Source organism: Diabrotica virgifera, chromosome 2 (assembly GCF_917563875.1).
Source record: "Diabrotica virgifera virgifera chromosome 2, PGI_DIABVI_V3a".
In the NCBI taxonomy this organism is placed as follows: domain Eukaryota; kingdom Metazoa; phylum Arthropoda; class Insecta; order Coleoptera; family Chrysomelidae; genus Diabrotica; species Diabrotica virgifera.
Window position 1 is genome coordinate 3589006 of NC_065444.1, and position 13104 is coordinate 3602109.

Here is a 13104-nt window from a genome sequence, read left to right on the forward strand (position 1 = left end):
ACATATTCAGCGAGCGCATTATTGAAATTTTTTATACGATTTATGAGATTCTTACTCTCAAATTTGTTTAAAATGCGTAACTTTTTGGTAATAGACGAAAAAACGAAAATTATTATCGACACTAAACTTGTCGATCGACTGTGCCTCAGCTAACTGGACCGTCAAGACCGACAAGAAAAGGCTGCAGGAAACATACAGGTTATTAATATAGATGCCCATACTACTCAAAAAATTTGGTTTCAGCCTGGAGAAGGTTGTGTCACCAACAGGATATTTTTTTTCCTTATTTCTCTGAACAAAAAAGTTTGCCCTCTTAGGCAATTTCGTCAATTTAGCTAGAAGAGTTGAAGCTAATCCATTAACAGTGTTAGGATATTGGAGGAGGGATCGTGGAGGGCCTGGACGTCCTAGAATATTGCAAGGTTGTAATTTGCGCCAAACTAGCGTTCTTCCCCTTGCAAAAATGGACGGGATAATGTACATCAAGTAAGAGATGATTTAGTTGCAGCTCCAGGGAGGATAGGTACTCTTAAGAAGAACAGTTAATGAAAGATAATAAGAACCATACTGGGGTCAACCAAAACAGATCAAAATGAATATAGAAGCAAAACGAATGGATCAAAATAAATATAGATTAGGAAAGTCCTAAAAGAAGATATCGTGACCAAAATAAAGCAATGTAGAACTAGATTGCTAGGTCATATCATAGGAGATGAAGCAGTGACATATACATTAACAGAATGTAATCCGGGAGGAAGAAAGAAAAGGGGAAAATCATGACCAATGTGGTTGTGGAAAAGCAGGAGTAAGAGAATGGCAGGGACAAACTAAAGGTAGGGAAAATTGGAGAGATATCATCAAGAAGAACATAACCATTTTAAAATAAAAATGTATACCATTTTTATTCAGTTGCAATGCGAAGTAAAACTGTCTTAATTTTTACCTAAGTTAGAGAGCGCATCCAGCACTCTTATCGACGATTTCACCTCTTGTTAGAGGCTCTTCAGAGAATGCATAGGCTGTTATCTCTATTCCAGGTAAAAATTTTCGACATTTATTAGTCCCCCATTGCAACTAACGTGAAGGTAGTAGGTGCGTAGCGGCATCTGCTAAATGAAAATGTAAGTTTTTCAACCTAATAAAAATATTTGTAAAATAAAATACTTTTAAAAGATTTTTAATTGAAAAACTTATTGGACAATTTTCCTGGTGACAACATCCATGGCTTCTAAAAATTGCAAGCCAGATGGATGCTGCAGTGAAGACAAGAGGGAATTCTAAAAAGTTGCAGTTCACAACCCCGTCTACAGCTTGGTAAAGTTCCAACGGAAAATGGACCTAGTTACTCTATAGGAGTAATACTAATATAAAATAAAAATGTATACCATTTTTATTCAGTTGCAATGCGAAGCCAAAACTGTCTTAATTTTTACCTAGGTTAGATAGCGCATCCAGTACTCTTATCGAAGATTTCACCTCTTGTTAGAGGCTTTTCAGAGAATGCATAGGCTGCTATCTCTACTCCAGGTAAAAATTTTTGACATTTATTAGTCCCCCATTGCAACTGACGTGAAGGTAGTAGGTGCGTAGCGGCATCTGCTAAATGTAAGTCCAAGTTTTTCAACCTAATAAAAATATTTGTAAAATAATAAGTTTTTCAATTAAAAATGTTTAAAAGTATTTTATTTTACAAATATTTGTATTAAGTTGAAAAACTTAGACTTTCATTTAGCGGATGCCGCTACGCACCTACTACCTTCACGTTAGTTGCAATGGGGGACTAATAAATGTCGAAAATTTTTACCTGGAGTAGGGATAGCAGCCTATGCATTCTCTGAAGAGCCTCTAACAAGAGGTGAAATCGTTGATAAGAGTGCTGAATGAGCTCTCTAACCTAGGTAAAAATTAAGACATTGGCTTCGCATTGCAACTGAATAAAAATGGTATACATTTTTATTTTATATTAGTATTACTCCTATAGAGTATTGCAACTTTTTAGAATTCCCTCTTGTCTTCACTGTAGCATCCATCTGGCTTGCAATTTTTAGAGGCCATGGAGGTTGTCGCCAGGAAAATGGTCCAATAATTTTTTCAATTAAAAATCTTTTAAAAGTATTTTATTTTACAAATATTTTTATTAGGCCGAAAAACTTAGACTTTTATAACCATTTTATTTCATTAATAAACTAGATGTAAATTATTCAAATTTCAAATCTCAAATTTCAAGAGAGTTAAAGATGTGGTTGATCAACTGCTTAATGTTCCCAATACTGACCTACGGATGTGAATCTTGGACCCTGAGAAATTCGGATAGAAGAAAGATAGACGCCACTGAAATGTTATGTTGGAGACGAATGCTACGAATTCCTTGGACTGACCATAAGTAGGACAAATAATTCAATTCTAAGGCAAAGACTAAGGCTAAAGGCTAAGACAAATATTTCAATTCAACAATTAAAATACTTTGGACATGTTATGAGGGCAACAAATACAGAAAACATGGAAAAACTCATTATACAAGGAAATGTGGAAGGCCGAAGATCACCAGGAAGATCCCCAACAAGATGGATCGATCAAATTATAGGAATATGCAAAAGACCTATACATGAGTTAAAAGAAATGACCAGAGACACAGATCTTTGACAATACACGACATCACGTTGGCCACTACACTCCCTCCGGGGGTCAGGATTGAAAAAAGAGATAATTGAACTCAAAATTTGACCACAACGCAGCAAAAAATAATTACTTAGATACTAAATTCACTAGACAGATCAGACTGGGTTCAGTGAACAGAGTATATCTTGATGAAATATTATGTTTCATGTTTGATTTCTGTCCTGTACTTAATTTACCTATAGTATAATTACTTTTACTCTGATTATTTTGCTTTCTCCTGATATAATTCCCAATATAATTGATAATATCAATTAGCAAGCATCATTATCATTACTAATAAAGTACGCACATAGTATGATTTTAAAAACCCTAATTTGCAAAATGACTGCGTAGAGTTAATCAAATTGATTAACATAGACGCTGAGTCATTTGCTACATTTTCTAATTTCTGATGTGATTATATTCAATTAAAAAAATTCTCAAATATAACCGAAGCACTGCTAATAGCGGCCTAATTAAAAGAGGTTTTTAATTTATATAGTATTGATACTGTACTTTAAGTGAAATAATGTGATGGGAGAAGTTTGATTTTTAAGACAGCATAGGTACCAACGAATCAAGATATCGTGAATTTATAAATTCACTGGGGGGAAATGGCTAAGAACAAATTTATAACACTAATAAATCTGAGCTCTTCTTTAAATGTATTCCAATTAGAGCGCCAGCTTTTGCAAGTAAAGGTAAAGTAGAAGTCATAAAATAGAGTTAAAAGTGATTGGAAAGGCAACAAATTTGAAAAGTTTTGTATTTTTGAAGTTATACTTCTTTAGGCGTATTAAGGGTGAAATTTTATTAATCTGCGCGCATGCGCACACAGCCAGTACGGAGTTCGTTACTAAATGTTTTAATTTATGTATATATCAGTCCAGAAAAGGTGTGGAAAGAATATATTATTAGTGTTTTCAAATATATTTTTCTACAAACGTGTTAAAAATGCAATTTATAGCACTCCATAGGAGCGTTAAAAATGCTACTTTAAAGTAGCAGTGCTTTAAAAATTTTAAGGCACTGCAGTTAAAAGTGAATTGTCAAATTGTGAAACGTCAAAATATTTATATTTCATTTATTAACATTAATATTAATAACACAACTTGCGCAATTTGAAGAAGGTGGTTTAAAAGGTTTTTTAAAATTTAATTTAAACTGTATTATTGCATTTTTAACACGTTTGTAGAAAAAAACTATTAAAATTTGTTAGAATATACAAAAATAAAAGTAGATGTTATTCTATAGTTGTTATGATTTACGTATTGACAGTATACCTAGGCAGTTTTGATGCAATGTCAAGAAAAATATAAAACTGGAATGTCAGTCAAGTTCAAGTAAAAGTTTTTGTAGGTATTGTCCTGTAATTGAGAATGAATAAATTATAATTGTTGATATATAAGACGTTTGTAAAAAAATATGGTATGATATACGTGTTAAAAAGTACATTTTTAAGGCACTCATGTGAATTGCAGAATGAGCGAAGCGAATCTTTCACACGAAACTTTCACATACGTGCCTTAAAATTGTACTTTTAACATTTATATCATAAATAACTATTATAATTTTTGTGTATTTGGACTTGTCTACAGTAGGAATATTGAAAGAATACCCATGAATGAACATATAAAACACGCTGTATTTTCCTGTCACCGTGTCACACAAAAAATTGGCCAGCGCAAATACATGTAATAATTATTATTACATGTACTTGCGCTGCGCAATTTTCTTTGTGACAAGGTGACAGGAAAATACAGCGTGTTTTATATGTTCGTTCATGGGTATTCTTTCATTTTTCCGACTGTACCTCGGGAATAAGATAATAAGTAATATTTAAAGTATTTTATAATTCACTTCGTGTGTTTGTCACTATGTCTGAGAAATCTTGCAGCCCGGATAAACAAAAGGGTATAGCTCAGTGGTAGAGAGTTGGACTGGAGATCAAGAGGTCCTCGGTTCGAATCCTGGTGTTTTCTAATCTTTTTTAATTTTTGGTATTGTTTTAATAAAAAATTTTAGAAAGTAGTAAGTAAAAATTAATTTAATCTTTAAATAAAATACAAATAAACTGTCCGAAAGTATATTTATTTCATTGAAATCATATTTAGAAGTATAACTTCTTACGTGCGTACAAAGTACACACACATTCTTTTTTTGTTGCTCATAAATTGTCCTGGACTATTCTACGTATATTTATTGTCAAGTAACTAGCATATTGAAGAGCAATAGCAAATTTGTAAAGAAATCAATGAAATAGTCGGATTTTGCTTATAACATTTAACTAGAAAGAGGAGCAATAACGACAATAGAAGAATTTTTTTACGGCAACAGTTTAACAATTTATTTCCTCCTCTAGCATTAGTGATGTGTGCTGTTTTAATTTTAATTTTAACTTTAATCTGACGGATCAAATACAGGGACGCTAGTACTGCTTGCAATATAAAACAACAAACTATCACTTCATAAGGACACCTCCGGAGGGTTAAATGGCGAATCCACATATTTGATAAATTAGATTAAAGTTAAAATTAAAACAGCCACTGCCTTGGTTCTCGACCACCTAAAGGCCTGATTAGGCTCTTAAAATTTAGATTTTGTTATCTGTTTTAATAATTCGTTGAAATTAATATTGCAGAATAATCAAATAGATGAGAAAAATCATGCAATATTGTAAGTTTTCTTTTCGTTCTTTTTGACATAAAAAATAAACGTATGTTTTGAGGTTTTACAAAATATTTCATCATAAAGTTGATATTATACCAAGAAAAATGAGACCTTGTGCCCTAAAATCGATCCACTGGGCTCCTGGATGTCGTTCTTCGAATGTAGGGTAATAAAGGCCATTTTTTACCCTTTTGAGAGGTATTTCAGACCCAGGGGCACCTAGAGGGCTATAAAAACAGCTATGCTATTGGGACCGTGCAAGTTCGGCAAAGCGACACGTGGTTTCATAGCTGAGCAACATTTTTAGCACTTTTAATTATATTGACCAATTATATTATTCCTGGTTACCGGATAATTGTCAAGGCCATAGTCCAAAAAAATAATAAGAAAAAAAAAATAAGATTCAGGTTATGTTATTAAAACGTAAACAATTGTATGTAGTAAATAAAATTAGTTATTAAAATGCAGTACTGCAAGCAAAATACAATTAATTAAATTTACCTTTATATAATAATTGCATAGCATATTAATATTGTGGAGCAACATATAATTTTTCTTCTTCACTGACAGTAGGAATGAAATATACGTCAATTTGACAATTGCAATTGACAATATGAATTATTTAAGAAAGTTTCAAGATTTCTCCGATATTTGCGCACGATCGTTTCTCGTATCCCCTCCAAGTACTTGCACACCGCTACTTTTGTAAGGTTCAATAATATAAATTATTTTAAGAAAGTAATAGAAAAACGTAAAATAACTTTTACAAATAGTTTTTTGAAGCGTTTATTACAGTTAATTAAGTAATTTAAATAACTTTGTATTACAAATATTTAGCTTGTATTCAAATTATTTCAATCACGAAATGTTTGTTTAACATTATAGTGTAGGAAACAAAGGTTGAACCTTGCAAAATGGACATAAGTCCGGTTTTATTTTTTTTTCTGGTATATCAAGCGGTGCTTATTATAAAACTAACTTTTTCTGAAAAAATTTCGCCCCGGAACCCCCCTTTTCACCTTTTTAAAGGGGGTAATTTGTGGTTTTTGCGGAACGTAGCCCTTCCTGTACCTTTTACAAAAAATTTCTTTTATAGAAATATGAAGAAGACTATATTTTCTACGATTCATTTCCAACAGCATATGTCTATCATCCACCGTTTAGTGAGGATGGCGCCCCAAAATTGACAAGTTTTAAAAAAAGATGTTTTAAAAAAATATATATTTTTCCCTAACTGTAACGGAAATTAGGAAGAAATCCTACAGCAATTATTCACAAATAATTGATTGATTTTTTGGTATAGGTTTCACTTAAGGGTAATTGCCCATTTTTTAATTACAGGGTGTTACATTTTAAAAAACCCCTTTTTATACCATCTGAACCGTTTATGCTAGAGTAAAAAGATTTTCAGCAATTACCCATGTACTGGTGCTATTTACAAATTTGTATAATGCACCCCCATTTTTTCCCCGGAACCACCCCAAAAAAAGAAAAATTAATAAATAAAGTGATTTTCTTGGAATCCTTCACACACAATGCCCTTTATTAATATGCTTCATACATCATTTTGTGCACGTTATTATTACCCATACATGGACATCAAAAGCGATTTCCTAGTGCAACCCCTGTAGCCAAAAAAATAAATAAAGTGGGGGGTTGAAAATTTTTTTTTGTTTTTTGCCTTTTGATCCACATCGGCATATGCTTCATCAATAGTGCTTTTCAAAAATATATATGGTTATTGCAACCTCCCTGCGGAAACCACCCCTATCCTTGAAAATTTACTGCAGAAACTACCCCTATCCCTTGGCGAGCATGTTTTTACGATTTTCTCATTACCTATACATTATTTTTAAATATAACTTATACAATGTTAAAGACCACTATTTACTCTAAAAATTAGGCCCTATTCATTTTTTTCGTATAAGCAACCGTTACGGCACAGTGGCGCCGTAAACCTCATATATGCTTTGGCGGGCTCCAGTTTTTGTTTTTTCTTTTTCGTCATCTGTTCGTTTTATTGATAAAGTACTTATGTAAAATGAAATAACACAGTGTAACCTACAAAATATGACCTATGCACATTTTACAACCTTTGCGCCCCAAAGCCACAGTGGTGGCCCAAAATCAATGTTTGCATATTTTCGCAACCTACACGCATTTTATTGCATTAATGCTACCTTAATAGCACAATATTCACCCTTAAGTGGTCGCTAAGCAGTGGCGGATAAAGGGAGGGATGATGGGGGCGATCACCCCCACCCTGTCAAACTAAGTAATATTATATTTAAAGATTATAAAAATATTCATTTATTTTTTATAGAAATTTAACCAATTGGCACCCCCCTCTTAACGATGCTGGATCCACCACTGTCGCTAAAGCATAAAAAGTACGCCATTTTTTTAAAAATAATAATATAATATAAGTATTTCTATAAAAATAAATGAATATTTTTATAATCTTTAAATATAATATCACTTGGTTTGAGAGGGGGGGTGATCACCCCTTCCTGGATCCGCCAGTACTTAGCGACCACTCAAGATTGAATATTGTGCTATTAAGGTAGCATTAATGCAATAAAATGCGTGTAGGTGGCGAAAATATGCAAAAATTGATTTTGGGCCACCACTGTGGTTTTGGGGCGCAAAGACAGTAAAATGTGCATAGGTCATAATTTGTAGGTTACACTGTGTTGTTTTGTTTTATATAAGTACTTTATCAATAGAACAAACAGATGGCGAAAAAGAAAACAAAAACTGGAGCCCGCCAAAGCATATATGAGGTTTACGGCGCCACTGTGCCGTAACGGTTGCTTATACGAAAAAAATGAATAGGACCTAATTTTTAGAGTAAGTAGTGGTCTTTATTCTTGTATAACTTTTGTTTAAAAGGAATGCATAGGTAATGAGAAAATCGTAAAAACATCCTCGCCAAGGGATAGGGGTAGTTTTTGCAGTATATTTTCAAGGATAGGGGTAGTTTCCGCAGGGATGGTGCAATAACCATATATATTTTTGAAAACCACTATTGATGAAGCATATGCCCATATGGATCAAAAAGCAAAAAACAAAAAAAAATTTCAACCCCCCATTTTATTTATTTTTTTTTGGCTGCAGGGGTTGCACTAGGAAATCGCTTTTGGTGTCCATGCATGGGTAATAATAACGTGCACAAAATGATATATAAAGCATATTAATAAAGGGCATTGTGTGCGAAGGATTCCAAGAAAATCACTTTATTTATTAATTCTTCTTTTTTTTTGTGGTGGTTCCGGGGAAAAAATGAGGGTGCATTATACAAATTTGTAAATAGCACCAGTACATGGGTAATCGTTGAAAATATTTAAACTCTAGCATAGACAGTTCAGATGGTATAAAAAGGGGTTTTTTAAAATGTAACACCCTGTAATTAAAAAAAGGGCAATTACCCTTAAGTGAAACCTATACCAAAAAATCAATCAATTATTTGTGAATAATTGCGGTTAGATTTCTTCTTAATTTCCGTTACAGTTAGGGAAAAATATATTTTTTTTAAAAACATCTTTTTTAAAAACTTGTCAACTTTGGGGCGCTACCCCCGCTAAACGGTGGATGGTAGATATATGCTGTTGAAAACAAATCGTAGAAAATATAGTCCTCTTTATATTTCTATAAAAGAAATTTTTTGTAAAATGTACAGGAAGGGCTACGTTCCGCAAAAACTACAAATTACCCCCTTTAAAGGGGTGAAAAGGGGGATTCCGGGGCGAAATTTTTTCAGAAAAAGTTAGTCCTATAATAAGCACCCCTTAATACACCAGAAAAAAAATTAAACCGGACTTGTGTCCATTTTGCAAGGTTCAGCCTCTGTTTCCTACACTATTATAAAAATTATAATTTCTTGCAACAAAACAATAAAACAATTACGCAAAATCTTGTGTTCATCCAGTCCAGCTTAAGTACAATAGTGCAGAATTATGCACCTATGGCAATCACATGTCTAGAAGATGACACAAATGCTCATATTACATGCTCGAGGGGACCGGATGATCGTCTTCTAATAAGTTATCAGATGAAATATATAATAAACGGGGCTTTAATTAGTCTGCGTTGTCCTATTTCGGATTTAAATGTCAATACAACATTGTTTCTGCATATCCCTGCATCATCAGAGAGTCGAGCTGATACAAATTCATACACAGACAGCCTAAGAATGTATCCAGCTTATTTTTCACTTCAAGTTGATAGCTACAAAGGTCTTGTCTACTCTGATGGCTCTAAACGAAACACGATTTAATAAAATTGTTTTCTGTTACTCTAAGCTGTAGGATTTCAGCAAAACCTTTGCTATCTTTTGCTATTTATGAATTTAAATCCATCCAAGGAAATACTAAAGTTTTCGCAAATTTTGTACAGCTCAAAAAACAGACAACTATTTTATCGAATTTTGTTTCGTTTCGTTTATGGCCATTAGAGTAGGTGGGACTTTTTAAGCTATCCACTTGAAGTAGGAAATAAGGAGGAGACATTCTTTGACCATCTGTGTATGAATTATATTAATCATATATAATCATAAATCATATAATGAGAAATCAAGGCAGATACAGTCAGAAAAATGAAAGCATACCCATGAACGAACATATAAAACACACTGTATTTTCCTGTCACCGTGTCACAAAGAAAATTGTCCAGTGCAAGTACATGTAACAATAATTATTACATGTACGTGCGCTAGCCAATTTTTTGTGTGACACGGTAACAGGAAAATACAGCGTGTTTTATATGTTCGTTTATGGGTATTCTTTCATTTTTCCTACTGTAAGAGCAACTCCAATACATTTTACAAGGTAAAATTGAAGGAAAGCCCCAGGACGAAGAAGAATATCCTGGCTTGCTAATCTGAGAGCGTGATATAGAAACACCTCAACACAACGATTCTGTATAGCAACCAACAAAATCATCATAGCCAGAATGATCGCCAACGTTCGAAACAGACAGGCACCCTAAGAAGAAGTATGAATTTGTATCAGCTCGAGTCTCTAACGATGCAGGAATATGCTGAATTAACGTTATATAAGACAGACAAAAAATATACTTATTCTAATCTTGCACGTTTGGTATCATCACTTATAGAAGTTTCATAAAGTCTTGTATTCGGTTCTACTTCTAAAGTACGCTTATTGGAATCATCAAAGGCTGCTATAAAGTTTAACAAGTTATCATTAGATAGATATTCAGCTATATTATATGTAGAATCATAGTCCAGAATAATTTTCTTTTCTTTTGCATCTTGATCTGCCACATCTAATTTAGTATAAAATTGTATTTCACTTAACTTTTTTAATAAATCGGTTCTTTCTAAAAGAGCTTTTACTTGTTCTGATATGATATCATGATATATAGGATAGCTTATGGAATAATCAATTTTTGATAGCTTTGCAGCTAATTGATTATTGAATAGTACATGTATGTTGAAGTTATTTGTAACAATATTATATAGTGGAAGGCCATCTTTTATTTTATCTGTTTTCATTTGAAGAATTTCACGAACACAGGCATCTAGATAACTTGATAATTTCCTGTAATTACTGCATCGTTTATAAGGAGATAAGTCAATAATTTTTCTGTAATCGTTGTTGAAGTTCCTTACTAAAGTAAATTTAATCAACAATTTAGCGCATTCTAGATCTTCTACAGCGTTATCTAAAGATGTGTTATAAATTTCACCACATAACATCCGATTTCCTATGTTAATATCAGCTCCATATTTTAATAGTTCTTTTACTACTCCCAGATTTTTAGGATTATCCAGTACAGCAATTTTCAGTGCTGTATTATTCACAGGGTCTATTGCATTAACATAAGCGCCATGTTTCAGAAGTTCTCTAACTAATTCTAATATCTTCTTCCGATATATAGCAGCATGTAGTGGAGTTTGATTAAAAGAGTTTCTTCCATTTACGTTCGCACCACCTCGCAAAAGTTCTTTAGCGATTTCTACACTATCAGTATCATGCAGCAATCTATCTGTACCAAATGAACCCCTTCGTCCTACTTTAATGTTAGCATTGGCGCCTGCACACAAAAGAGCTTTAACTTGTTCTAAGTTTCGTCTATAGACTGCTTTTTCTAATTTTTTATTAATATTATGATTTGCCATATTTTTTAAATCCTCCTAAAATTCACTATTTTGTAACAAAATTTTTATTATTTTCTAGATATAGAGCTTTTCATTCACAGTCATTTGTTTCGAGCTTCTGTCATGTGTCACATAATATTAATATATCTACGTCATACGTTATTGATATATACCAATGATACAAACCAAAGACGTATGGCGTAGATATATTAATATTATGTGACACATGACAGAAGCTCGAAACAAATGACAGTCGATGAAAAGCCCTATTGACCAGTGATGTGGGAGGGAGATATGGGTGCGTTCGGACACGAAAGGCTAATTAATCCACGCGGTACCGACGTTGCCAGATTTTCTGAACTAGATTATAGGCGCGATTTTTGAATGCGAAACATCCTCTTTCAGGAAACATTCTAACTTAACCATCAAAATGAAAATTTTAGAAGTGAAGATTGGTTTTGAGTAAAGTCTTCTCCCTTATTAACAAATAAAAATGAAATATTTTTGTAGTTATTTCTTAAAAGTAATAAATACTTTGCATATTTCATTCCTTAATAGCAAGGAAGGCTTTATTTAAAACTTCACTTGTAAATTTTTTATAGGTACTGACAGTTACGATGTTTTTCCCGTATGGGCTCAATATTGAAGCAAAAGAATTTTCCTAACGTTTCTGTTTGACTAAAATTAATTGTAGATTTTTCAAGAATGAAGAATTAGTGGCGCACACAATATTCCTGCTACATAAGAGCTGATATGAATATTACGAGGCGCAAAAATGTATTTTCATTTTGATAAAAAATAAAATTATAGACTTATTTTGAAATATTTTCCATAGGTAGTATGAATTTGCTAAATTTGAAGTAAAACGCGGCACAAACTTCATGAAAGGTACTGTATTGTGATACTCACTGGCTGTTTTAAATACTTACTAATATTTTTCATGCCTACCTACATATTTTTTATGCCAGAGATATAAATAATTCTGTAGTATTGCTATGATGTTTAAATTCAGATCATTCTGATTATTCACTGAAGCCATTATTAATGAGTCCACAAATACATTCCTTTTTGTATAAGGAAGAAAAGAAAAAAAATTGAATCTCACTCACTTACAGTCGGAAAAATGAAAGAATACCCATGAACGAACATATAAAACACGCTGTATTTTCCTGTCACCGTGTCATAAAGAAAATTGTTCAGTGCAAGTACATGTAACAATAATTATTACATGTACTTGAGCTGGCCAATGTTTTGTGTGACACGGTGATAGAAAAATACAGCGTGTTGTATATGTTCGTTCATGGGTATTATTTCATTTTTCCTACTGTACATTGGCTAAAACAGGAAAGGTTTTCTATTTTATTTAATGTAAGTGTACACAGTTAAATTGATTCAATTATTGTTCTATCCTACAGAAATATACTATAATATAGAGATTGAGAGAGATTTACCAAAGTTATCACGTCGACGAACAGTGCGTCAAATGGATAAGTAAATGTTGTGACACTATATTGAATTTTGCAAAGTAGAATAGGAAAATTGCTAAATTTCTTTTAGCGCTTATAGTTTATGGAAACAATTTTAACGTTTTTTTGTAAACATGTGGACGATGACCATGAATGTCATGTCACATTTCATAATAAGCATATGTAGATATA

At 32.7% G+C, this 13104-nt stretch overlaps 1 protein-coding gene across 1 annotated transcript; it reads right to left on the minus strand.

Annotated features, from left to right (window-relative positions):
• Positions 1-10402: 10402 nt before the first annotated feature.
• Positions 10403-12388, minus strand: LOC126880375 (putative ankyrin repeat protein RBE_0921). Its single transcript, XM_050644200.1, has 2 exons — positions 12376-12388; positions 10403-11436 (listed from the first exon to the last, which is right to left on the minus strand). Exons 1-2 carry the CDS (start codon positions 12386-12388, stop codon positions 10403-10405), a joined length of 1047 nt encoding a protein of 348 aa, XP_050500157.1.
• Between the last annotated feature and the right edge of the window lie 716 nt (positions 12389-13104).